Here is a 26,707-nt window from a genome sequence, read left to right as displayed (position 1 = left end):
TGGGTTTTGCCATCTCCCAGTGGCAGCGAGACAAATATCTTTATGGTAAAGACTATGGTATAGTCTCCTTCAAAGAATGCTACTTGTGAGGCAGTTGCATGAGCTACAAAAAGCAAATGCCTGGTTACACCTGGGGAAAATTTATCCTTGGACTGCACCCAGATAGTGCCATGCAGCTGGGTACGAGGGAGCAAGAGCTGCCCAAAATACCCTGCGTGAGGTGCTGCAGCCAGGAGGACTGACACTGATTCCTCCATGATATCCTGGAGCTGCTGGGATCACCACCAGCAACGTAGCCTCAGGCTTGGAGTAAAGTAGCAGAGATTGGGCAGCTTGAGTCCAAATTTTGAGGTGTGTGTGAGGAGAGAATATTGAGATCTTCCAAAAAGCATAGAGCAGGCTGTGCTGTGATCAGATGTGGTAAGAGCTTCACAAGGTCAGAGCTGTGAGAAATTTGTGTTTTTGCAGAGCACCACTGATGTTACATTGCAAGAATGATAGTGCTGGTTTAAAATTTTATTTCCCATTTTGCTGACATATTTTTAAAGGATTGCCAAGTAATCTTACATTAATCTAATTCTAATCACCTTAAAACACAGTCTTAGGGGCCAAGGAGTTCTCTTTGTATTGTGCTGAGCACAGTACTTGGCAGAGAGCAAAAGTAAAGCATCTAAAATGGTTTCACTGCCCAGATGACATCGATGTATAGGTTACTTCTTTTTTTTTCCATGAATGCAGCTTCTGAATTTTACTGCTAATAAAATCCTATTCATCTCTTTAGTCTCAGTCTGCAAGCTGATAATTCCTTTGCCTGATACATTATTTCTCTGATTTTAGCATTAAAAGTAGTTTTACATTTTTAACACTCTGCATAGATGATACTTCTGAAAGTGTTCTTAAGACACCAGAACTCAAAAATAGCTAAAACAGAATGTAAAAATATTTCCAGTGCTGTTAGAGAAATAGCAGGGGACTCACAGGCATTTAATAAACATCCCACCCGCTCTCTGGCAGAGGCTTCTTTACTGTACCAAGTAAGCTCTTTATAGTAATCTCCCTGTAAAGTTAAATATAATGGTGGCGTAGCCAGAGTAGTTTGAAACATTTGCGTTTCAGTAATTGTGCATTGAGTGAGCTGTGCTATAGAAACACTGCTCAGGGTGTAGTGATTTCACAGGGCATTTCTCCTTTCCCATGCAACTATCATGCTGATAATATAAATTTGAGTGAGCATGAAGTTGTAAGTATGCACATGGCAGCATGTATGCATTTGTGTATGTACAAACATGCAGGATACATGCTGGGCAGAAGACAGAGGTTACCCACCCGTGTTTTACGTGGTTATCTGTGACAGCTTTGTAAAGCTCACATGGTTCAGATGCCTTTCACTCTTGCTGCCCTCATATCAAATTGCATGCTAGCTGGGCCCATGTTCAAAGAGGGTGGTTCTCTGAGCTGCAAGGCCACCTGACAGTTTTCTGGCCCTATTTTCCTGCCTGCTTTCTTTTGCCTTGAGCCTCACCTCTCCTTAATATGCACTTTGTCATTTTTCTATTTATTTGTTCATCTGGCCAGATTTTTTCCCCTTGGCTGCTGATTCACTTGGTGTCTTCACCCATGGAGCAGGCTGGCTTCTGCATCTCGGGAAGGATTTTGCTGTATCCAAACTGAGCTCCAGCTCATGATGTGCATTAATTACAGGTTCCCAATTACTATTTTACAGTATCGGGCTGAAATGCTTTTCTCCCCTGGATTGCTTGTTATGTTTCAGTGAGGCTTGAGAGGTTTTTCCACATCTACTGTGGTTGCTATTACAGTGCACTTCCAACAGCAAATCCCGTGCTCATTCCTTGAAAGACATCTGAAATGCTACTTCTGGCACTTTGTATTTCTTGCAAAGGGTTAATGTAATAGCAGTAATAGGGCTAGCTAGTGCTTTATCCCAGCTTATTGCCCCTCCTCTCCTTGCTTCGGGGTGGGGAGGGCACGGAAGAATGACTGGAGGGCTCTACCTGGAGAGCCAAGAGCAATGCCAAGGTGACAGACAGCCCAGCAATAAACCATATTTCTTCCACAGCAGCTGGGCCAAAGTTCAGCTACATGCAAATACTACAAAAAGCTCAAGAGTTGGAAGGCTTTAATTAAAATGCACTTCAGATGGCTCGTTTGCTGGCATGGTGGAATGCTTTCTGCATCTCCCAGTCCTGGAGGAACAGTCCTGATCAAAGCAAGTAACTAATGGGATTTCCGGCTAGATCAGTACAATAGAAATCACCAGAAGGAAAGCATTATTATTTATTTATTTGCCTGCTTCTTCAGGCTTGATAATTTTTAAGAATATGGGGTCTGATCAAAAGGCCCTATACAAATCGATGCAGGACTGGGTGAGGGTTTTTCTGCTGCAATGCAGCAAGCAGGGGCGATGCAGTGCTCTTCGCTGAGAGGTGCCGAGCACACTGACCTGACCCTGTAAGCACTTCAGCTTGGGTAAGCCTTGGAGAGAGCGCTGCTCTGTGGAAATTGATGGAAAAATTTGCAAACTCTGTTATGCATCTGGCAAAATCCACCCTGTGGGTTTTGGCCAGGGGTGGTGGGCAAGTCAAGTGGTAGAAGGGCCTTTTGCTCCCAACCCCTTAGCTCTGCAGGGCCTTTGGCAGAGAGAGATGAAGATGCCTCAAAAGCAAACTTGCAGAATTAGGTGAAAAATGCCAGTGGAGGGCACCCGCACCCACTCGCTCCCTTCCCAGGAATACACATCGCAATTGCCCACCATGCTTCTGCATCCTGCTGGGTGAAACTTGTGCATCTTTGCTTCGTGCCCCCAAATGAGATGAAAGGAAGCTATGTTGAATCAGGTAAAAGCAGAAAACTGGGCTTGCCCTCCCTCCTTTGGTTTGCAAGGGTTTTTGGGACCATGTGTGCAGCTCCTTCATAGCTTCTTCCCAACTTTCTGCAATCTACATCAATCCAAGGAGAGAAAGTGGTGCTCAGCCAGGTAGATTAATTGCGCTATCTCCTGAGTTGTCTTTCACACGGTTCGGCATTAGTGTGGATTATTACAGCGGACTGATCTGCACCGCACTGTTATCCTGTCATCTCCAGGGCTCTGTTTTCCCCGCTATGGGTTCCTGCCGTGGATCATTAAACCATGCAACTCCGTGATTCTGCCTTGTTCTCCTTATGGGGTGGCATCAAGAGCATGAAATCGCTCACTGATCTTGCTGGAGACTTAAGGTGTGAGCCTCTAAACGCCTGGCCATGCAAGGACAGTTTCCACAGAGAGGTGCTCTTCACCCAGTTCAGTAAGCTGGAAGACTGTTGCTGCAGAAATGACTGGGTTATTTAATTTATTGTACATCTCTCTGTACCAGGTGTGACTCGGTCCTTGCAAGGAGATGGAAAGGAGCTGGAGGATGACTGGGCAAGGATGCACATGAGGGCACAGACCCATCTCCGCCTTTTCCAAAACTGCAGACAGCAACTAGCAAAGCTGGGTGTGCGTGAAGGACAAAATGCCCGGTGCTTTCCGCAGAGGTGATGCACCAAACCCTTCGCTACGTGTGGGCTGAAGCCTTGAGGGGAATTCTGCCAGAGTCAGATAGCTTTACAGGGCTTCGAGTGCTATTCGCAACCCCTGCAGAACATCTCTATAAAACAAAACAAATCACCATAAAGAAGTCAGGCAGTTGATAAGTATTGCTTGTGCTCAAGTAACAATTGTGCATCTGTCGTGGCCTCACACTGTTCCTGTATGTTTTGATATTAGTCAATGAATGATGACTGCTATTTTAAATTCAGCTTGTACAGTGTCCAATTCTTCATTTAGGACAAAATATGGAAGGGAAATACATGGTCGTTACGCAAATGAATGCAGTAAATAAATGCAAGTTGGCTCAGGTTTCTTGTATCCAGACCTGATGGATACAGCATCATTGGAAGGGGTGCCTAATGTCAGTAAATTGCTATTTCATTGCCTACAACTTATGCACTGCCTTTCATCAGGGAGGTTTTTCAGGCATCTGGTTTGTTGGTGGGGAAACTGAGGCAGAGGTGCGGTGTGGCTGGTTAGGCTGGGACTCTTCTTGCTGCTCCTCTGCCCCTGCTGAGTCCTTCCGGTAGGGCTGGAGCCCTGAGCTGCACTGGAGAGGTTTCCTAACCTGTTTGCCAAACTGACTTTAAGAGCAGATAAGAGAGGTTGGTCAGAGTACTCCAGAAATGGGCTGATGGGTGGATTGTTGGGGTTTGGTTTTGTTTGTTTTTTCTTTTTCTGAATTGGTTTCAGTATTACTGTGGTTTCAATTTCACTGCAGCATGAAAAGTAGAAATGTCAGTCAACAGTATATTTATCCAAAGTGTTTAATGAGCTAAAGTATGCTGAATAGCTTGGGGAAAAACATGGTGTGGGGTCTGTTTGCTCCCAAATCTTAATTGCAATAGTGACATTTCCCTTCTTCCCTCTTTTACACCATCAGTCAGGAAAGGCAATCTTTGATCCAAGTCCAGCTGAGTGCAAGGTACTGCCTGCAATACATTTGGTTGGTGAACTGTGCTTTGTCTGCTAAAAACAGAGCCGTTAATAATGTGACAGCATCTATTCCAAGTGGTTGCAAATTCTAGTGCCCAGGCGATTACATGTAACTAAAATCCCTATCCTTTTGACTTTCTATCCAGCAGGAGAGCAATTGTTACCTCTTCAGTAAATACGTTGGGTTTTATTTGGCCTTTGGCAGTAATAGTATTTAGAGTGGTTTGGCAACTATTCACTGATGAGGGTCCAAAAAAAGCACTTAACAAAATCATGCAATAATGCTTAGCAGTAATGAAGTGCTAAAGATGCTGACACTTTGTTCATCCTCTTGAGAGCTTAGCAAAGATTTCAGTGGCTCTTCCCAGTTTCTCTGCCTGTCTTAACTTTTGAACCTGGATCATGAGACAGCATCTGCCAGGGGCTGGTGAGGGGGCTGCCTCCCATCCAGGGGCGTCACCGTACAGGGCTGTCAGGCTGTACTCCCCTGGGATGCTGCGGTCCGGGGTCGTGCAGTCCTCTGCTCCCCGGTCCCCATGGCTGAGCCCCAGGCAGGTGCCCAAGGGGCTGCGCTGGTGGTTTGATGGAAGAATATCCAAATATCTGAAGTATGGGTCTGTCAGGTCTCCTGCCTCTGTGTCTCCTGCTCCAGCTACTCTGCCTCATAGAAGTAATGATGTACTTAAGGGGACGGGGCACGCCCATGGCTCCTAAACCATCGGACCCTGGAAGGTCTGTGCTCTTTTCCATGGCAGGAGAGATTCCATGCCACATCTGAAGCAGTGCTCCGGCACGCACAGCAGCTGCCTTCTCCCTTTGCTACGTGGGTGCTTGAAAACTTAAGAGATGCCTCGAGTCAGATGTTTTTATAGCTGCTGTTTGGCTGAATCCAGGAGTGTTTTCCTCTCTGAGAGAAACAGCAGCTATTTTTCACAGACCAAATGAAGCCACCTGTCGGGTTAACTGGGCTTCGTTCAGTCCCCGGGCAGCCCTACACAACCTTTAGGGCCCAAAGGAGTCTTTGAAGTACCATTGAATTTCATTGTTAATGTCTCAGTCATTTACCCTGAATGGAAGAGGGTATTTTTTTTTCACTCGCAGGCATGAATAAACTCTCTAGATTGCAGGAAATAATCCCTCTTAAAGGAGAGTTAAAAGCGCTGTCTGTTAATATAAGATGGGAGGAGGCAAGAAAAAGGAAACCTGGTGCCGAGCCATGCCTAGCTCTGCTCCAGCTCTTCTCGAAAGCACTGGATTTTGTTCAGTGATTAGAAATGGAATAAATCAGATGAAAGGAAAGGAGCTGATGACAGGGTGATACATGTGTCAGAGGGGGGGGGAGTGGCAAAGGAAAAGCACATAATGTGGGTGACTTTAATTATGTGGAAGGTGGGAAGATTGACTTCCCCATCCTGAGCAGGGTGTGTGAGAAGATACATTAGTCTATATTCTATCAGGGGTTGATGAGGTCTTCTCGAAGATGTTAGTAGTTACTTGGAAGAAAAAAGGTGCACTCACTGGCAGTATTTATGAGAGCTTTAATTACATTTCACAGACTGAGTTCCAATTAGAAGGGAAGGGAAGAGAAAAAAAAAGAGGAAAAGATGTACAGCATGTGTTAAGAGCACGGTGATAAATCCATGGCTAAGGATAATGGTAAACAAGGTAGCTGTACATCATAGCATCATTTACACACTTCTATTTTTAGGTGTTTATTCCAACCTTCCTCCCCCCCACCCCACCCCATCACAAGCAAAATGCTCATAAAGGGGTCAAACACAGGCCTTCGTTACTCATCTTTCAAGATGGAAGGCAAAGATCATTTGCAATTGCTGCGGTACAAGGCTATTACTTTTTTTTTGCCAAATCATTAACTGTGTCATAAAACAGCACTGCAGAAAAGGCAGACAGAGACAGATCACAACATTTGTCTCTGTGCTCACGTGAACTGTGGAAAAATATTGCTATCATTAGTGTATCCTTTCGCATCATGTTTAATGCTGCAGGTTCCCACACTTAGAATCATAGAATGGTTTGCATTGGGTTTGCATTATCCTTGTTACAGTCTCACCTAACTGGCTTCCTACCGAGAAGACCATGATGTCTGTTTATTTTAATGTCAGGATGTACCACTAAAAGGGGAGATGTATAAATTGCTCAGCATTGGCTTAATTCTCTTCTCACTGTAGTCAGCCAGAGACTTTGCCATTTACTTCACTACAAGGACAGTACCTCCGTGTCTGAGTGGCTTTGGCACAACTCTCTTGTTACATTCCTCTTGCATGCCTTAGAAAGAAGCTTTTACTTGTGGTGTAAGATGTTTGCCAGTATCTCCACAGGTGATGCAGGTAAGATATGTGTTTTGTCTAATGACATCAGCTTTAGGCACAGGGAATACCTTGGATCTTGTGGTATTGTTGATTAAAGTAAAGGTAAGTCTGCAAACAGTTCATGACAAACACTGAAATTCTGATTGGGGAATAGCAGGAATTAGCTAGTGAGATTGCTTTCATTTCAGATAACATCATTCCTCCCACTGATTAATAAAAGGGCTAACAATGTTTCTTAATAGCGGTGAAATGACTGCAGTGAAGCCCTGGCAGTACTTCAGTGAATGGCAGGTTTTGCTCTTCTGTAATTCCACAATCACACTTGGAAAGTTAAAACGATCAAAGGAGAAAAATCCCTTTTCTTTGGTGGTGCTGAAACTAAAATTCTTGTTTATTTAGAAGTAGCTATGTCAGGAGTTAAGGTATGATGGAGTATAATTGCAAAAATCCTTATTTGGTAATTAGTATCTTGCAGCCATCTTAATGCTATTAAGAAACAGGCATAATTGCACGTAGGATGCGTATATTTATCACGGGAGCTGGCACTTCAGACCATTAGGAAGTATCTCTAGCTTTGCTGTATGCTACAGGTAGATTAATCTAGTTTAGGAGACTTAAGAGCTTGTCAGAGAGACGCTCCCATCATCCGAGCAGTTGTACCGTCAAGTGGTATGAGAGCGCACGGAGAGGCACCAGATGTTTCCCATAGCCCTGCTACAATAACATTGTGGGTCCCTGATATTCATGCATTTCCAGAGGTTTCCACACTGCTGGCTGAAGTATTTGATGCTGCCTGTTTTATACACGCACAAAAAAAAAGAAAAAAGATTTGGTGAGGGCCAGGAGGGAGTAGTGTTCATTTGCATTTGAGCTCTGTTGCACAGGGTATTTCTGCATGCCAGCATTGGAGGAGAGAAACCTGGACTCGTGGGAGACACTGGGAAGAGGCTTGTCTATGAAATAGCCCCAGCCACACGTCACAGGCACAGGGCACTGCAGCCTTAAATGAGAAAATTGTTGCTGGGGATTAAGCATGTTTTCTTGTCAGTCTATCAAAGTATAGGTAGAAGCAGCTTACTATGGATATAAGGAAGACAACTGGAAATTGTGGCTAGCAGTAAGAAAGGAACAACTTGCCAAGGGAATCTTTTTTTGATAAAAGATTGTCATTAGCAGCTCAGCGGCACTCGGGGCTTTTTAATTAAATGTGTTTGGGAAGGGATGGACAAGGAGGAGCTCAGGGGAGAGATGGTTTCAGCCACAGGCCTAAAACTACCGCCAAAGGTGGGGTTCTATGCGCTTCAGCAGAACACGTTAACTGTGAACCTCACAGTGCTTTGCGAGGGATGTGAATGTCCCTCCCACCCATTTTACAGGCTGCAAGAGGGAGTGAAGTGATTTTTCCCAAGGTCACCCAACAGTTCAGCAGTGGGGCTGGGAAGAGACCAAAGGTCAACAGGGTCCGGTGGCACCATGCTTCGCTGGAGTCAAGGTTGAGCCATAAAATGAATTTAGTTTATTTGCATCCACCCCTTCTCCCCCACGTTTCTCAACTACTTTTTAGTACTCTGTGCAGGAATAGAGGGTTAGGGATTGAATCTTGGCATACATGTGAGTCCTTCCTGATGTGGACTGCTGAATGGAGCAAGACCATAGATAGGACCTCTTCCAAAATGGAAGAGTAAATTTTTTTCTGTGTTAATCTCCAGCTGACCATAAGTCCAAGTGGTCTTCTGTTTCATTCATTGCTTTGTCTAGTTCAGTACCCTTTCCCCTTCCCTCAGTGGATCAAATGCTTGTCTTAGTTGTATGGAAGCTACTTCTGATGAAGTCAGTGAGTAGCCTCTCATGCAGATGAATGCAAGGTACAGCCTGATGTCTCAGGTAGATTTGATCTTCCCACTTTTTCCTCTGGATGGCTTCACAGCTGCTGCTTGTGTTTCTGTTTGGGCTCTAGAAATTTTGGCTCTAAACATAAATTTTTCCCTGGGGTGTTGAGGAAGCAAGATTCTCTGGTGCATGAAAGTATAACCATTTTAATTTTCATTCTTTTAACAATGCAGTGTCTTGCAAAACTGCACTTTTCTGAAAATCCTTTTGCCCAGGTCATTTAGTATGTAGTCGTAGTATATGATTTGTCATGCCTTACTGAGGAAAAGATGAAGCAGAGAGCATCAGATTTATTATTGGGTCAGTGACTGAGATATTTTTTGAGTTCCCAGAGCTTTATCATAGTGACCATCCTGGGTCTTGTCAGTAAAGAGATGATCTTGAGAATTAGATCACTGAGATTATAACATACTGCTGTGTTAGACAAGATTCATGGTCGAGAGAGAATATGACATTTAATGGCCCTTTTAAATGTCACATCCAGGCTTTAAAGGCCATAGTCTCAGAATAAACAAAAGAGAACGCAGCTAGCTCCAGCAGCTTTAAAATGAGCAGCACCCCAGTGATGCCAGTGGGAACTCGCAGTCCATATTTATGCAGCAGATACAAGACTAAGCAGCCACCGGAAACCATGCAAGGATGATAGCGGTATCTTTCTTGAGATACAAGGTAAGATGTGCCTGTGCGGTCAACATGCCTTTCATTTAGCAGGAGAAAGAAGTAATATGAAGTTCTTATCAGAGCGATGCACAAGAAGTTAGACAGGCATTAATGGCTTGAGTAATTTTGGTTGGAGTACAATAAATAAAGTGATTGTGTACCACATGAAGTAATATATGTCTGCAAGCAGTTGCTTGGCAGCTGTACGAGTGGATGGGATTTTTTTTTTTCTTTTTTCTTAGCTATGTAACATTTTGAATGGATGATAACACTGAGAAAAATGTATTTCCACTTTTCTCAGATGCATTCATCACTGGTAGAAAAAGGCCCATGGGAGGGTAATCCATGGAGCTGATTTCTGTACACTGTAGTGCTATATAGTATAAAAATGCATGTGGACAGTTCGCACTGATCGGATGTGATAGTTCAGTGTCTGCAGGCTTTTTAAAATCAAGCTGGTTTTATAATTTTTATAGACTGATAAATGTTGCCATATTGCTTCGAAATTCACTGACAGTCTTCAAGGGACATTCAACTTTAAAAAGCACACTTGAAGCATACATCCTTACTTGAGACTTTTCTTGATTTTTTTTTTTTTTTTTTTTTTTTTCCCCTCCCCTGGATGACTCGTGGAAGTGTGTGTATATCTATATTTAAAAGTGTTCTTTTCTATTTTGCTTTTCAGGTTCTCAGGAAGTAACTGTTGTATTGATTTTTTTTTTTTTAATTTTATTTTAATACTTTTTGTCTTCAGTACTAATTTCTAGAACAAAGTTCAGTTATCTCTTAAAACAGTCTTTTTTCTTTTTTTTTAACCAAATTTACACCCTTTTTCAAACTGTGCCCTTCCTTTACACAAGCAGACATCACTATTAGATATAAATGTGGTTTTGTTATTAAGGACACAGGGCAAGATGTGCAATACTCCAGCAAGTCACTGCATGGTGAAGTTTGGTAATCTGCCCCCGGGGTGAATCATTATTGATTTAAAGGAAGATGAAAACTCAGTGATGTTTTGTGGGAGGGCTAAATTACCTCTTGTGGCCTTAAAATCTAGGGATAACGATTTAAAATTGATTATCTTGGTTTACCTGCTGCCTATAAATTTGTGAATTCAAGTTAAATGAGCATAAAATACATTCTGGTTGAATCCAGTGTATTGGTACAGAATTTTAACTAACCGGTTTTAAATATTGCTCCTTTTGTTAAGCCCACTTAACTGTGTGTCTCTCTCTTAAGAGTACTTCTCATTTTTTGGGGGGCAGTCTAGCAACATTTGAATACTTCACTGTAATTGAAACCTGATGCAAACCCAAGTCTTCGTTATTCTTGCATTCACTGCAGTGACCTTGATAATACGAATGCTTCTCCTTTGCTAGTCCTTGGAAGGCAGTCCTGTAAAAACGGGTTCAATTACATGCATTGCTAGGATTCCGATTTCAATACCGCTGAATTAAAAACAGTTAGAGCTAGTTAATGGGCTTTCCCCTTGTATAGAAGGGGGGGAATAAACAAAGGAGAATAGAAGCCGAATTGTTTGAGAGGAGGTAATCTCTGTTTTGTTTCTGCCATAGATTAGGAATGATTAATTATCATGTCAGAAGGCGGAGAAGCGAATATAACCCAGAATCTACACTTAGTTATTTAATCATCCTGCCTGATGCATAGCATTCATCATTCACATTTTTAATGCCACTTACTGTTATCATCTCACACTTATGCAGGGCACATTTAAGGAGAGAAAAGTCATCCTGATAGGCAACGTCCTGGGGAACAGAATAGCGGAGAAACCCATAGGGTTCAATTTTTGGCTCTTCAGTCTAAGTAGCTTGAGCCCTGGCCCCATGCAGACAAGCTGTTGTACATGTCTGATCTTGAGATGACAGCCCCGTGGATGACTCAAGTTGTTGTCTGAAGGAAAACCTTAATGAACTCCTACCTGTACTGGTCAGGTAGCCTTCAGTTGTGCTGTAAACTGCTTTTTTCCAAGAGCAAGTGGGAGCTAACATCATCACAGACCTGTGAAGGATGTAGGCAAATGCCTGTGAGCAGCTGGTATTTGTGCAGGAAGCTCTAGTAGCCACCGCATCCTGTCACCTGCCTTGTTTGGACTACTTTCTGCCATCTTCAAGGCGCAATTTCAGCCAGCCACTGGATGAGGTGAGCACTTGCAGCATGAAGATTGGTCAAGGCGGAGTCTTGTGCAGGGTAATACCAAACAAGGAAGTGTTTTATGTATTGCGTGTGTATGGAGACATGCATATACATATTTTATTTCCTTACTAAACTTTTTGCTGATCTAGGACGCACACCACTGAATAAAGGTGAAGGTGAGACAATTGGAAGGAGTAGGGCACTTGCTTTGGTCTGTCCAAGACATCCCCTGGTCCAAGTGGAGAAGACAGCCGAGAAACTCTTCTGAAGGAGGAACCCCCAGTGACCAATCATGTTGAAATCCCCTTTTCTCTTCTAACAATTACAAAGCTGAGAGGAAGTGAGTGATCACTATAAGGAGAACTTGCCAAAACCACATCTGTAGCCCTTTGGTCGTGAACGAAAAGAGGAATTTGGATACAGTGAGTCTTGTCTCACCTCCATCTTTCTATAATGAGGTCTTGGGAATGCTGGATAAGAAGATGTCGCCAAAGCCTCAAGAGAGTGCAGCTTCACAAATGCTTACTCCGAAGCAGTATGTTGCTTGATTCCTGTAAGCCTCTTACTAGCCATATCTAGGAATAGTGAAGCCACTGGTTTTGTTTCATAGCCAGGAGGTGGATGGATCTAAAAAGTGGATTTGTGGCACTTTTTTCCCCCCCGATGCTTCAGAGAGCAGCACTATTGGAAATGCAAGCCAAAAAGGCAGAAAATTCCCACTCTGCTATCTTCTGTGCATATATCTCACCTAACTTTTGATCGGTCATACACACAAAACAGTGACAAATACTATTGCAGGAGGACCAGGCACCAACCAATGTAGATTGCGTTAAGCAGTGTGTTGCAGACAGAAACCTGTTTGACCACAGTTCTGATACTGAGGAGAAGCTAAAGACGTGTTCATTTATGCATCACATGTGCAACTACAATTTAAAACATCTGAAATGTCTGTTGGGACCATTTAGCATCCAGATGGCAATCCCACCCTTGGATGCTCAGGCTGTTTTCCTGTTCCCATAGCATTGCCCTGACCTCTAGAGCCTGTGGTGACCCAGCTGAGTAGGCAAGTACTCAAGACATACCCTGTCAGCAGTAGAGGGGAAAAACTGGACTAGAGAGTCCCTGTACAGTCTGTAAATTGGGTTTTCATGTCAGAAGTGTTCTGGAATATTCTTGAGTAAATCCTTTTCAACACCTTCAGAAACCAACTGGACTGGAAAAGCCTGCCATATTTTGTCAGAAGAGAGTCTGTATTTGCTTCTTGCAGGAAGGTAATGCCCCTGCAGGGCGGGAGAGTCAAGAGCCATGCTTTCATACGCAGCTGCATTTATCCCATTCAAAACACTGATGTTCCTCCTGGGCTTTGTGTTGCTCGGTCGTGATCTCTGCAGTTTCGCCTCAGCAAAGCAATTTTACACAGCGCTCATCTTTCAGCACACAACTAGTGCTTCTGCTCGGAAACAGAAGTTGTGGAGAGTTATTAAATTATGAAAATAAGCCTTTACCACAAATTTCTGTGTAATTTTCCTTTTTGTCACTGACGTAGGGTTTTTGTTCCATGTTTGAGCTCAGCGTGGTGTTGCCAAGTTGCTTGTGATTTAAATAGAAGAAGCCGGCTGCCAGGAGTAATGCTTGCAGGTATTCCTTCTTTTCTTTATTTGCCTTACAGCAGTGCCTGCAGGCCAAAGCAAAGATTGTGCTGGCAGCATCTGAATAGTTAGTTCCTGCCCCTCAAGTCAAAATAGATAAAGGAATTATCATTATCTTCATTGCACAGATAACAGCAGGGAAAGATGAAGTGACTTGCCCATGGTCATGCTACAAGTCTCTGGCAGAGCTGGAAAGCAAAGTGTTATTTCCTCTGGTCTGATGCTTTTATCCCAGTGCCATCCTTTTGTGCAACTAGCTGCTTTCAACAATTCAGATTTTTCCTTAACGTCTCCTGGCACAAACGTGCAGGCTGGTAAATGGCATGAAATGTATGTCTCCCAGATCTCTGCCTTTCAAGATCCTTTTTATTTTTATCACTCACCTTATGATGCCCAGCTGCCTTTGTAGAGCTGTGTGTCTGGAAGGATCTCAGGATGTGCTCATCTAACCTGCTTTAAAACCTCCAAACACACAGATGCCACAGGTTCACTGGGTGATTTTTCTCGGTGCTTCATTATTTTTGTCCTTAGAAAGCTGTTCCTAAATTTAATTCTGTGCTTGTCTTGCTTCAGAGACAGCAGCCTTTTACTTATTTGGAGACTCATGTTCTCTTTCAGTCTCTTTTTCCCTGGGACTGAACAACTCTGCTTCAGTCTCTGTTTGTAGCTTTCTCAACTTGTCCTTGTCCTCTGATTCCCTCTCGGATTCCCTCAAAATCCACTGTGTTTTCCCTGACATTCAAAATAGGGGCATAGTATGGAGCTGCCAGCTCCCTCGAGCACTTTGCTTTTCTCCCCAAGGACCTGATAAATCACTTCTCTGCCTCCCAGGAAACCCTGGGTTGAAGTTGCAGCTCTTCTTCTTTCTTTCCAATGGGGAAGCTCCCATTTTTCATACGGCAAAGGTTAGCCCTTAGGAAGCTGAGAGTACCCAAATTTCCCTTGGTATTATCAAAAGATGTTTTCCCAAGCACCTGTAAGTGCACTTTGATCTGCGCCAAATTTGCTCATTAGCTTCATTTCAATGCTTGGAACCTGAGATTTTAGGGCAAATGGTACCCATGGTCACACTTAAGTGCCAAAAAACTGGGCAGGGTGTCTGAGTTGGCAGCAAGGATGAGATCTGCTAGATTTTGTCTCTATTTGTCTGCCATTTCCCTTTGAAACAGTGATAGCCTGGGCAGCATTTGCCCTGATCCAGAGAAGCCACTGTCAGTCTGAAACCAAGGACAGGGTGAGAGTGGCTTTACGGACCACACGTATATATAACCACAGGTATATAAACCTTTCCATTTCAGCTCTAGTCACTTTGAGGTTTTACTGTTCTAGGTTTTTGTTCTAATATAACCTGTTCGGGGGGGTTGTTGGTTGGTTGGTTGGTTGGTTGGGTTTTTTTAAAGAATTTTATTTCAAGCCTTCTGGTCTTCGTTGGGGAACTTGCTTACAGAAGAAGTTTGGACTGTGGTTCTGCAAAGCTGTGGCCAGCTCAGGGTCCTGTCAAAGGTGGTGGGCTCATGCTTTTCTCCCATTTATGAATGAGATGTGAGAGAAGAGTGCTGGTGGTAGGAGGGACCAAGTACCACTGGAAATCCAAAACTAGTTACCATGGGAGTTAAGGACTTTGCCTATTCTTCCTTCTGACCTGCTGCGCCTCTTCAGTAGCTGTTTTTTAAGTGGAAACAAGGAATTTATTTGGCCGCCTCTGATTTCACTGGAGTGTTTAGTAATTTGGCTTTAATATTAGAATTCATCAGCAAGACTGATTGGTGTATCATACAGAGTGGCAGGCTTGGCAGAGAAGGAAATTTCCCACACAGTTTAAAAATGGTCCGTGAATTTACCAGGTTTAGAGTTTGATAGCAGCTGGAAGAAGGATGCAGCAAGTCTTGTATGAAGAAAGGAGCCAATCTAGGAATTAAGAAGGTGAGTTATGGTAGGGAGCAGGAACATGCATGTTTTATGTGTTTTATTCAGTAGCTGTGGTTTTGTTTTGGTTTTAATGGCATGCCTTTTTTAAAAGGAAGCTTTTGCTGAAATGCAAATAAGGTATTAGGTTACTAATGATAGAAGAGGCGCTGGTAAGTGTGCTGGAAGCTAACCTGATAAATGTACTCAATAACGAGGATTCTACTGCAAAATGCTGAGCCCTGTGGCTATGATCCAGCAAAGTGCTGACAGCAGTGGTAGTACTCATGTGCTTAAAGTTAAGCATTTTCCCAAAGTGCTTTGATGGATCAGAGCTGCAGCCCTTATCACCTTGCTAGGAGTGAATTTATAAGAGTCTTGTGAGTCAATAGTATTTATTCTTAGGCTTCACAACTAAACCACTAATGGAATATAGGGAAATTACAGCTCTTCTGTGGCGTGAAGGAATCTGCCTCTGGTCTTAACCACAAACTGTTCCCCAGCTTTGAGAAAAACTTAATATCTTGATTTCCAGAGGCCCTAGAAAAAACAAAAATGGGTATTGCAATTCCCTATGGATCGGTGCCCTACAGGAAGATATTCCTTCATTCCTCTCTTCCCTGCTCTGGCAGCCCTTTGTCTCAGGTACAGTTTGGCCCTGGGTGCAAGGACCTGCTAGGGACAGCAGAGAGCCCTATTCCCTGAGCCCAGGCAAACCGTGATGCCCTAATGTCTCCCTCTCCCTTCCTGGGTTCAGAATAAATCACAGCCCAGCCCGAACTGTCTGTGCAGGACTCGGGGCTGATGCTGCTCTGAGTAGAAATGAATGTATACTAGGCCTGGCAATCGGAAAGAAGTTTCCCAAACAGTGAATTATGGCCATGGACAGTCTTGCCAGGCCAATTTTTAATTTTTTTTTTTTTTTTAAACAGTCTGTAGCTTTATGAAGGGATTTTGCACCATGGTGCCTGTGACTCTGGCTTTGGAGTCCCTGCAAAATACAGGTGAGTGTTTGCAAGCATTCAGGTTTCAAGGGCAAAAAATTACCTGGATTGATGTTACAGAGTATGATGCCCTTTGTAGCCTTCATTATATAGGCAATCCTTAAAATCCAGTGTTCCTGGTAAGGCGTTGAATTTATTTGTTGAGTGAACAAGCTGGAGGTAATACTTCCTCTCCCTCAAGATGAGTGTGCTCAATATTCTGCAGTTGTCTGTGATAAGTCTTCTTGGAAATCACAAAAGAAATGAAAATAACAGAGTATGGAGGATTTCATAGAATCATAGAATGCTTTGGGTTGGTAGGGACCTTTAGAGATCATCCAGCCCAACCAACCTGCAGTGAGCAGGGACAGCTTTAACTAGACCGGGTTGGTCAGAGCCCCATCCAACCTCACCTTGAATGTTGCCAGGGATGGGGCCTCTACCACCTCTCTGGGCAACCTGTTCCAGTGCTTCACCACCCTCAATGTAAAAAATTTCTTCCTTATATCCACTCTAAATCTATCATCCTTTAATTTAAATCCATTATTCCTTGTCCTGTCACAACAGGCCTTGCTAAAAAGATTGTCCCCATCCTTTCTATAGGCCCCCTTTAAGTACTGAAAGGCCGCCATAAGATCTCCCTGCAGCCTTCCCTTCTCCAGGCTGAGCAACCCCAACTCTCTCAGCCTGGCCTCATAGGAGAGGTGCTCCAGCCCTCGGATCATTTTTGTGGCCCTCCTCTGGACCCACTCCAACAGGTCCATGATGTTCTTCTTGTGCTCAGGGCCCCAGAGCTGGACGCAGTACTCCAGGTGAGGTCTCACCAGAGCAGAGCAGAGGGGCAGAATCCCCTCCCTCGACCTGCTGGCCACGCTTCTTTTGATGCAGCCCAGGATGCAGTTGGCTTTCTGGGCTGCAAGCGCACATTGTTGGCTCATGTCCAGCTTTTCATCCACCAGTACCCCCAGGTCCTTCTCTTCAGGGCTGGTCTCAATCCCTTCATGCCCCAGCCTGTATTGATATCGGGGGTTGGCCCCTCCCAGCTGCAGGACCTTGCCCTTGGCCTTGTTGAACCTCATGAGGTTCACACAGGCCCACGTCTCCAGTTTGTCCAGGTCCCTTTGGATGACATCTCATCCTTCTGGTGTGTCAGCTGCACCACTCAGCTTGGTGTTGTCTGCAGACTTGTTGAGGGTGCACTCAATCCCACTGTCTATGTCACCGATGAAGATATTAAACAGTACTGACCAGTACGGACCCCTGAGGGACACCACTTGTCACCGGTCTCCATTTGGACACCGAGCCATTGACCACTACCTGGTCACTGGATGCGACCATCCAGCCAATTCTTTATCCACCAAACAGTCCACCCATCAAATCTGTATCTCCCCAATTTAGAGAGAAGGATGTTGTGGGGGGCTGTGTCGAACCCTTTACAGAAGTCCAAATAGATGACACCCGTTGCTTTTCCCTTGTCCGCTGATGCAGTCACTCCTTCATAGAAAGCCACTAGGTTGGTCAGGCAGGAGTTGCCCTTGGTGAGTCCGTGCTGGCTGTCTCGAATCACCTCCCTGTCCTCCATATGCTTTAGTATAGCTTCTAGGAGGATCTGTTCCATGATCTTCCCACACACAGAAGTGAGGCTGACAGAGGTTGGTATTTTCCAGGGTCCTCCTTTCTTCCCTTTTTAAAAATGGGCACAACATTTCCCTTCTTCCAGTCCCCAGGGACTTCACCTGACTGCCATGACTTTTCAAATATCATGGAGAGTGGCTTGGCAACTATGTCAGCCAATTCCCTCGGACAATAAGACAACAAGATTTCTTGACAACTGAAGTGCCAGGACTTTTCTCATTTCTCTACATCCCAACAGTGGGCATTTCCAATGGTGACCATACTGGTTAGCTTGCGCTATCTGGAGATAAATGACAGCTAATGCCGTTATTCTCATTTACAACTTTTAAGATTGGTGGGGGGACGAGCAGTTCCTATTACCTGTAATTTTCTCTTGTGATATCTGGTCCTGTTTTCCTAAAGCCCTGTGCCTGTAAGTCGCGTGAATTTGCAGGCAGCTTCCACTCTTTAAGAGTTCACGTCTCGCATCTGTGATTGCCAGGAGCTGAAAGCGTGTCTGTACAACTCTGTAAACAGAAGGCAAATGGCAAGAATCCAATTTATTTTTTGAAATCATGTGCTTTTAAGAGTCTTGCCCAAGATTATGCAGTGTTGATATATGATAGATACCATTAAATATACTGGCTTGGTTGTATATGGGGTGGTGTGCACATGAAGAATAACAAAGTCGTCTTGCCCTAAAGGCTGTATAGTTTAGTGCCCAGATCCTGTGATGTCTTTAGGCTCTGCTAGTAATCTTGTTGCAATTGCAACGTATGATAGCTGTGTCATGGTGTAGCTTCGTTAGGCTAAATTTTTTAGAAGTTATTTGCTTTTAATGTGGCAAAAGCAGTTATTTTTGGAAACATGCGTTCAGTCAGCAACAGGGCATACAGAAAGGAGTGCCAGAGGCGAGACATTGCTATGCCTGCCTGGGTTGCTTCCACAAAGGCAGGTGCTTCAGTGAGTCTCGGCAATATTTTGCTAAGGCAAAATATTTTGTGAACGGCAAAGCTTGTGTTGGCTGCATCCACTGTCCTTCGCGGAGTATGTGTTGAGCCCTGCTTTCTTACAATTAACACCATATTTTGATTAAGAGGAAAAGACTGCATACAAACGCTTTAAAGCTATGCATTTTATAGTTTTCATAACTTATGCATCAATAATCAGTAATCAGTCTTAATAACAAAGTATATTTTATAGATACATTTTTGTAACACAAGTTAATGTAATGAGGATTTGAGTAGTGATTTTGTACACACAGTAATACTGCTCTCTTGCTATTTGTTCTTTTAATACCATTTTATAGGAGTAGCTAAATATCATGGAGTGTTTATAAAAAGATTTGTGGCAAGAAGCAATAGGTCCTTATGGGTGGATCAGTTGATGTCAGCTAGTCTCTGTTAAGCAGAAGATAATTTGTTTCCCTTGGTGTTTCTCTTTGCTGTTTCTCTCCCTGCAACCTCCTCCAGGAGGTGCTCAGAGAAAAGGCAGCCTTGAATTAGGTGAATTTAGTGTGCACGCACCCCTCCTTCCCCCAAGTTGTGCTAGCGCAGTGGAATTACAGCAAGAACAGGGTATTGGGGCACAGTAAATCTTGAAGCCTTAGACCACACTGGTGCACCGCAGTCCCAGTCTCAACCAGGCATATCTCCTGAGCTGTTACACACATCAGAAGTAAGAGGTTAACCATTATGCCTGTGCTAATGCAAATTGCATAAAGATTACTTCTGTTATCTCTCTAATGTGAGTATGAATTGAAGTTGTTTTTCTGTTTTGTATCTTCCAACCATGAGCACTTCTCTGTAGTGGGGCTGCTGGTAATGAAAAGCATCAGGTTAGTAGTGTCCACAAAAAACACAGCATCCGTCCTGCTCTCTCTGCCTTTAGCAAAGATACTTTTATGGTATCTTAGGTCCAAGATTAGAAGTCTAGAGAGAAATTATCTGAGGAAAGCTTTGTCAAAGAAAGAACAGGCTCTCTGAGAGAATTAGGCAGCAATTTGGGTTTCACCTTGCACGAACCCAACCCTGTGTCTAGCTGGGAACCAGCACCTTCGCTCTGTGACTAGCTTGGGCTTGTCGTGCTGTTGAGCTCAAGGAGCTGCATTTAATCTTTCATGGACTGGGGTGAGAACCATCTGAAAGATTGCCCCTTTTCATATGCAATAAATGTGGTTGTTTGGGTTGGCCATGGACTCATGTTACAAAAATAGGGTCCTGCCTTCTGTCAGGGCCACTGAGCGCTTGAGTAGGGTTTCTCTCTCTTGTGTGACCTCTTTCATTTCAAGGCACACATCAAGGCGTCTCAGGTTTCGGAGGTATTCAAAATGGAGGTGGGTAACAGAGACTGTAAATTGGTCTGAGACCTGGCATTCACCTCAGGTGTTCGTCTTGGGAGGTAGAAGATGTGAAGAAATACTATATATTCATTGCCAAGGTAATTTGAAGATTGTGTTCTCATTTTGATATTTGATGTGTGAAAAGGACCAGCATGAAGTCCCCACCTACTCAAGAGATACCTTGAGAAATCATTCAAAAGATGACGATCTCCAGATATGAACCATGTTTTAGGACTGGGCTTGTATTTGGCAAGGTGTTTGGATTTAATCCTGGGGCTAAAATTTACCTCCTTGCACTATTTAGGGCCTGTGCATCATTGAAATCCCATGTAAGATCTCAGGTAGAATTGAAATGGCATTTAAGGGTATGTAGTCCAAGGACCTTTCATTCCCTGGACTCAGTTTTCAGAAGCACTTACAAGCACCTGCAAATTGGGGTCCAACCTGCTTGTCTAACTAGCCAGGCATGGTTTGCAGCTACTTGTCCTCAAGGGATAAAGAATTTTGAAACCCATTATCGGGCAAACTGAGGTACACTTTGGGATATTAAAAATTGTGGCATAGAAGTAAAGTTTTGACTTAAACGCTAAGTTCTGCCCCAGGTATAATATCTGCAGTAAAAGTGCCCTTAGGTGCTGAGCTTTTCTAAAAGTACATCATTTCTATACAGAAATGCAGAGACATAATACAGTGAAGTCTTTTTTTTCCCTTCTCAAAGCAGTGTTTCTGTTTTAACTAATGTATGTGTCTTGTTTAAAATTAATCTACTGCTTGAATCCACCTGCAATTTCACATGCCTTTAGTGTGATTCAGTGAATAATGCAGGTCTTGCTCCAAACTCTAAAGTCACCAAGGGCCTGAGAAAAAAAATTCAATAATGTCATTAATTAGAAACTGAGTGAAAAATTGCAGTATACCAGGCTTTTGAAGTGGAACCAGAATTACTTGTCTTGTGGTAACTCTTCTGGTACAGGTTTCATTTTCTTCAATTAAACCTGGCTTTATGAGTGCATTAATGATAGCATAACTATTTGGTTATACGATGACAGGTGAAGGCATTGATTTAATCACACGCATGATTTTGACTTTTAAATCTTCTGGCATAAATTCAGACTGCTAAAGAAATGTGGCATCACATGGAGGGAGGAACCCCAAGGTATATTGTGAGGTCTGAAGTGTTAGATCCCAAACGTTTGCACATATAGGAAAGTAATCACAGCAAAAGAGATTTGCAAAGGCATGAAAAACACATGAAAATCCATAGCATAGATGTCTATAAAAGGTGATGTCTGTATCTATAGACATCTATGTCATAGATGTCTATAACAGCAGCCAGGACAGGGATGGTAGCAGCAGGATCTTCCTCTTTGATATTTTAGTTGTCTTTGGAAAGGGACCTGAAGCCCAGATACCTGGAGAGCCAAAGCAAGGAGAGGTGCCAGCCCCTTTGCCCATGTAAATTGTCGTCTCTTCCTGGGCTACTCTGGGTTGCTCCAAGTGAGGATCTGTCCTGGCAGAAAAAGCTGGATTGAAGGTCCTGGGGGCTGGTGGCTTGGTTTTTGCACCAAGGGTGAGGGGAGCTAGTTTTTTTTTTTTAATCGGAAGTGGAAAACTTCACTGGCTGTGGGGTTAAGGGTGAGACAGAGAACCATTAGCTGTTGTTTCTGCCAGAGTGAAAAATACCAAGGCAAAAGTAATTGGGCTGGAGAGAGCATTAGATAGACCATGAGATGTAGAAACTGGATTATTTGTTTTATCTTGGTGCAGTGGTCATTCACCTGATAAAATTAGTTTCTCTTAAAATATAATTAACATTTTATTCCACTAAGCATCATTGTATATTAGATGTTAGTGGGACATAGCATAGTATGTTGTAAATATGGGGTTGGGTTCCTAGATGGCTAATTCAGTGCTAATGTCGTTATCAAAGGTTGCAGAGGAAGAATGTCCTAAAAGGTCTATTCCTCATGAAATCATCTCTTGTAGTTATTCAGATGTGACTAATGATGCATCTTCTGCAGAAACTTTTGTTTATTTATCTGGTATGTCCCCTTACTCTTCTTAAGAAATGTTGGAAACAGAACAAAAAAAGGTAGAATCAGTTTTCTGTGCTTTTATTTGCTTCCTGATTAATTTAGGTCTCATGAAAGCAAAAGTGTACATTAGCAATTTCACACCTTGTTACATCTTCTGTTTGCTTTTATCACATGCATGGTTGTTTTCATGAATGGTGAACATAAACATACATGATGTAATATCCCTGTTTGATTTTGAGTGTCTTGCTGAGAAATTAATGCATATGTGCAGATTACTTGTAAAGCAACGTGTGAACAATTCATGATGTACATCCACCCTTTGTAGTGTCAAGACAGGGATTTGAACAAGACTTCTGCCTGCTTACATAAGAAACATGGGAGATCACAGCTTTATGTATCTTGACTCTTACGTGAATCATTTTTTTTTTACATGTTGCACTCCAAACTCTTATGTGAATTTATGTTTTTTACCTGTTGTACTCCATATGGAAGTGCTCCGTGGCTTGGCTTCTTTCTGTTAAGAAGATGCTGCCCTTGCAGAAGCAGTGACCTTTGAAAAGCAAGTCTCAAGTAATCCTTTTATTTTCCTGAGATCGTATAGCACAGTATCCAGTTGCAGGCTTTTAAGATGGAATGATTGGAGACTTTGTCCACTTGCCTGGATTGGATTACATTTTGTTTGACAAAGAAAACTCAAAAATACTTATACCTTCCTTCCTTCAGTTCAGAGCATCATAATCTTCGTGCATTGAGGATGCAGAGTAGCTGCCGTATCATCCCAGCCCGCTGGGATTTATTGAATTTACTTAATTGGCCTTTATCTCATGGTTACACTTTAACGCTTCGTTTGAAGGAGATTCAAAAAGGATACAGTTACTCCTTTTCTAATTTACTTTGAGAGTTGGGTTACTCATTTTCTTATCTTCCCTCTTTTTCCCGGTAGAGCAGAGCATTTTGCAGAGCCACAGTTGAACGTGTTAGAGACTTGCATACTTTTTAAAGAGGGTGCTCTGTTTTAGGGAAGTAGGGAGTTTGACAGGCACTTTTGGATGGCTGGTGGTGCGTTTTGTGTTGTACTGTTCTCATGCACGTGAATGAGAGCTAAACTCCCCTGAACCTCCCAGGGAAGGATTTTGCGGCAGAGTTCAGGAGCACTTGCATAATTCTCTTGTTTTTAAAGCACTTGTGAGCCTCGGTCCTATAAACACTTCAGGAAACTTCAATAAAGTGGATGAAAAGTCCATTATTTGGTCAGGTGATCTTGACACTGAGAATTGCATAGTTTTCACCTTCGTAAGAGGCATTCGATACCAGGCAGGGCTGAGGTCTCCCCTTGCTGCACTTCTCAAGTTTGCTTTTGCTAATGGGAGTTTAAAAAGGTTTAATGCTCAGCTCTGACGTTTTCCATCCTGCCAGACCTCTGCTGCCAGCTCTGCAAGCCTGGGATAGGCGTTGCAGGGATTTGGGGGTATTGGAGAACAGTCTTAGAGAGGCATGGGTCCCTTTTTCTGAGTACTATGGTGTCTCCATCCCCTATGTGTAGCATCCGAGTGATCAGTATTGTCTATTTAACTAGGGTTGTAGAATCACCTGTTATTTGGCACCACCACCCCATAGTGAGACTTGTTTTCCGATGCCTCTGAAAACCATGTAGCTCCCTCTGCATTAGAAGGGAAGTCCATCTTAACAGAGTTCACTGCTTACTGTCTTCTCTGGGCTAACACATCTGACCATACACATGTGCACGGACCATGTATCTCACATGCATGACTCAACTTGCTGTGCGCATGCATGCACAACACACATTTAGGCACATGGATTAATTAATGGGAAGTCCTATATCAGATTAGCAGTTTGAGTCTAGGTTGTTATTTGCCTTCACATAGGCCAAAAAAATTGTGGAGGACATCAGCCAAGGGTAAGCTGACTTTTGCGGATGAAAAAATGTTGGTGATCACTGTGCGGTGCCTACATAAATAACATGATCATCATTCAAATCCAGGTGGGTTTTACTTGCTCAGTGGAAACAGTTGTGAGCATGGTGGTGGATGCACAGCTAAAAAGCAAGTGCTGTCTGTGTAGCTTGATGCCAGCTCTCCAGCAGAAAACAATATGGAAATGGCCAACACTTTTCAGGATACTCCAAGAGCCAAGTCGGGGAGAGATTAGTAAACAGGAGTGAGAAAAACTGGGGCTGGAAAGAGACTGTGATGCGGGAGCTTGCTTTAAAAGAGAAAGCTTGCTGCTAGCCTTCAGTCCAGGGATAATTGTCTGGGGCTCTTCCCTTACTCTTTTTGGCTGAAGATCAGACCTGGCAAAATTAATGTTTGTTCTCTTTATTTTACTTAATGGGTTGGGGTTTTTTAGTATTATGAAAATTAGCTAGTCCTGCATATAGGAGAAGTCTTTGTTCTGGAAGATAAAATGTGATAGTTTGCTACTGCTCTGTGCACCTGGTTCCCCATACGGCCACAAAGGTCTTTGCCGTGAGTCTCCCCAGCTCCCCCTGTAATCCTTGCTGAGAGTTGACCTGTCTGGAGGGTGAGTCGAAGGCCCTCAGCCAGGCGTGGGCTGATTTTTTTCTCTGGAGAAGCTGCTCTTGGCCCTGTAAATTAGAGACTATGAATTTCTTCAGTCCCCTTTTCACTCAGTGTTGTTTCCTAATCTCTGGCATGAAATACCTGGGGTGTTAGGGTTGCATTGCCCATAGCAACTTTTGCTAGGGAGCTGCCAGGGGTGGTAACAACCGTAACTTGAAAAGTCTCTGCAGATATTGGACTGAAAACAGAGGATCAAGCCTGTTTCTGATGCACATGTGTGCTGCAAAGGGCAGATAACCTTTCAGAGCTGCATCTTAAAATAATAAGCAGAGCTTGTATTGCTGCTTTTATTCTGCGGCTTCCCCAAGCGTGCCGTGAACTTCCAAGCTGCGATCGCCATTAAAATCTTTACAGTTGCCATTTGCAAGGAATTAGCATCACTGTGTGAGCCATAACACCCCAGCGATATTTATGGAGAGCAATTGAATTATAAAGGTTGTAATGGCCTTGCTACCCTGTTCCTTGGTTCTGGAAGGAGGAGGCTGAAAGATGTCTAGTCTTTAACTACTACACGAGCCAAAAAATAAATAGTTAAGGAGCCTGTGTAACCTAAGGTCTTCTGTAAAATACATGCCTTCGAAGCAGCTGAAAAAAAGCAATATGCAATCAATATGTAATTCTGTTGTGACAACATAGTCCCCTGACACATTTGAAAAGGCAAGTTACGCGGTTCATGTGTTTGAAAAGTGCTTGAAAAGACAAGATTGATGTGTAAGCTGCTGGTGGTTCACGTTGTTACTTTTCTCAGGTGGGCAATGCTGGTCAGACCCTCAGCTGCTGAAAATCTGTGTGAATCCAGTTGTTAAAAATGGACAAATACCACTGAGGTGAAAACAGACCCCGCTGATCTGCAGTAGCTAAGGATTGCCTTGTGTTGAAGGATTCAATGACGAGTTTGACTTCAGCAGGGGCAGACTGTCTTACTAACCATGGTTTTTGTCTGTTCTGTTTTTCTCCTGTCTTGCAGCACCTTCTCCAGTCAGTAGTGTGAAAAAAGGGAAGATAACTAAAAATAGCATCTCCCTTTCCTGGCAGGAGCCAGATCGACCCAACGGCATCATCCTGGAATACGAAATCAAATATTTTGAAAAGGTGTGACGGACTGATTGCTGAGCATCCCAAGTACCTTCTCTTTACTGTCCTCTTCTTTTAGTTATAATTATTTGAGTCATGGAAGGGAATGGAGCGATTTTATGCATAAATCAATGTCAGATTGATTTTGCAGTAAATGATTAGGAAGACTTGAAATGAGGGTGTTGTTTTCCATTAGCGTGCCACTTCTCTTGAACAAATACATTAAATCTGCGTGTCAGATTCCTCTCCGGCCTTATCACATTAAGATAGATCCTGCTCATTTGTTAAAAGTAGGAGGGGTTGGGGATCGAGTGTCTATCTCCTCCCGGAAACATCAGGCTGTCCCTTGCCTTTGGTATTTCAATTTCTCACTTGGTTTTGCATCTGCGGTGTAAGGGGAGGAGAAGGGTTTTGCGGAGAGATTGTATCTGCTCCGATGTGAAGAAGGGCATCCTAGCTTAAGAACTTGTCTGGGTTTTCCAGCCCTTGCTCTCGGTCTAATGGAAAACACTCTCTCTTCCTACAAAGCTTGCCTCTCCTAGTCTCAATTTCAAATGGCAATTTGTTCTCTTCCTGCAAAATTAATGCAGTTTAAATGAAAATGGTAACAAATGCAGTTTGTCTAAGTAGCATCTTTTGAGCGATGCAGCCGAGTGTAGATTTCCAATAACTGGGTGTGCAAGAGTTGACTGAATAGCAGTTTCTTGCCTTAGCTGGGATTGTAAGGTGTTCTTTCTTTCCTCTGAAACAGCAAGGCTTTCTACATGAAAACAAGAGGAAAATTAAGTCACAGTTCACTTTTCTGGAGGGTCAAATTTCTGTCTGAAGGAATATCTTCCATTAGTTCTGTCTATGACCCAGGTGAAGCCGCTCAACACAAACTAGGACTGGGTCCTTACTCCTCCTCTCTTCTTTCTCTGACCATGGGAGGGACTTGCTCAGGCAG

The 26,707-nt window shown here is 43.3% G+C and overlaps 1 protein-coding gene across 5 annotated transcripts in view; it reads left to right on the top strand.

Annotated features, from left to right (window-relative positions):
* EPHA5 (EPH receptor A5) overlaps positions 1-26,707 on the top strand; it is a 186,592-nt gene that overhangs the window by 110,301 nt on the left and 49,584 nt on the right. For all 5 annotated transcript variants that reach the window (XM_075709041.1, XM_075709039.1, XM_075709040.1 and 2 more), the window contains exon 5: positions 25,655-25,779. In XM_075709041.1, coding sequence (XP_075565156.1) covers positions 25,655-25,779 — 125 coding nt within the window. The remainder of the gene's footprint in view (positions 1-25,654; positions 25,780-26,707) is intronic.

This window comes from Pelecanus crispus, chromosome 4, assembly GCF_030463565.1.
Source record: "Pelecanus crispus isolate bPelCri1 chromosome 4, bPelCri1.pri, whole genome shotgun sequence".
Classification (NCBI taxonomy): Eukaryota; Metazoa; Chordata; class Aves; order Pelecaniformes; family Pelecanidae; genus Pelecanus; species Pelecanus crispus.
This window is presented reverse-complemented; position numbering and strand designations above follow the sequence as displayed.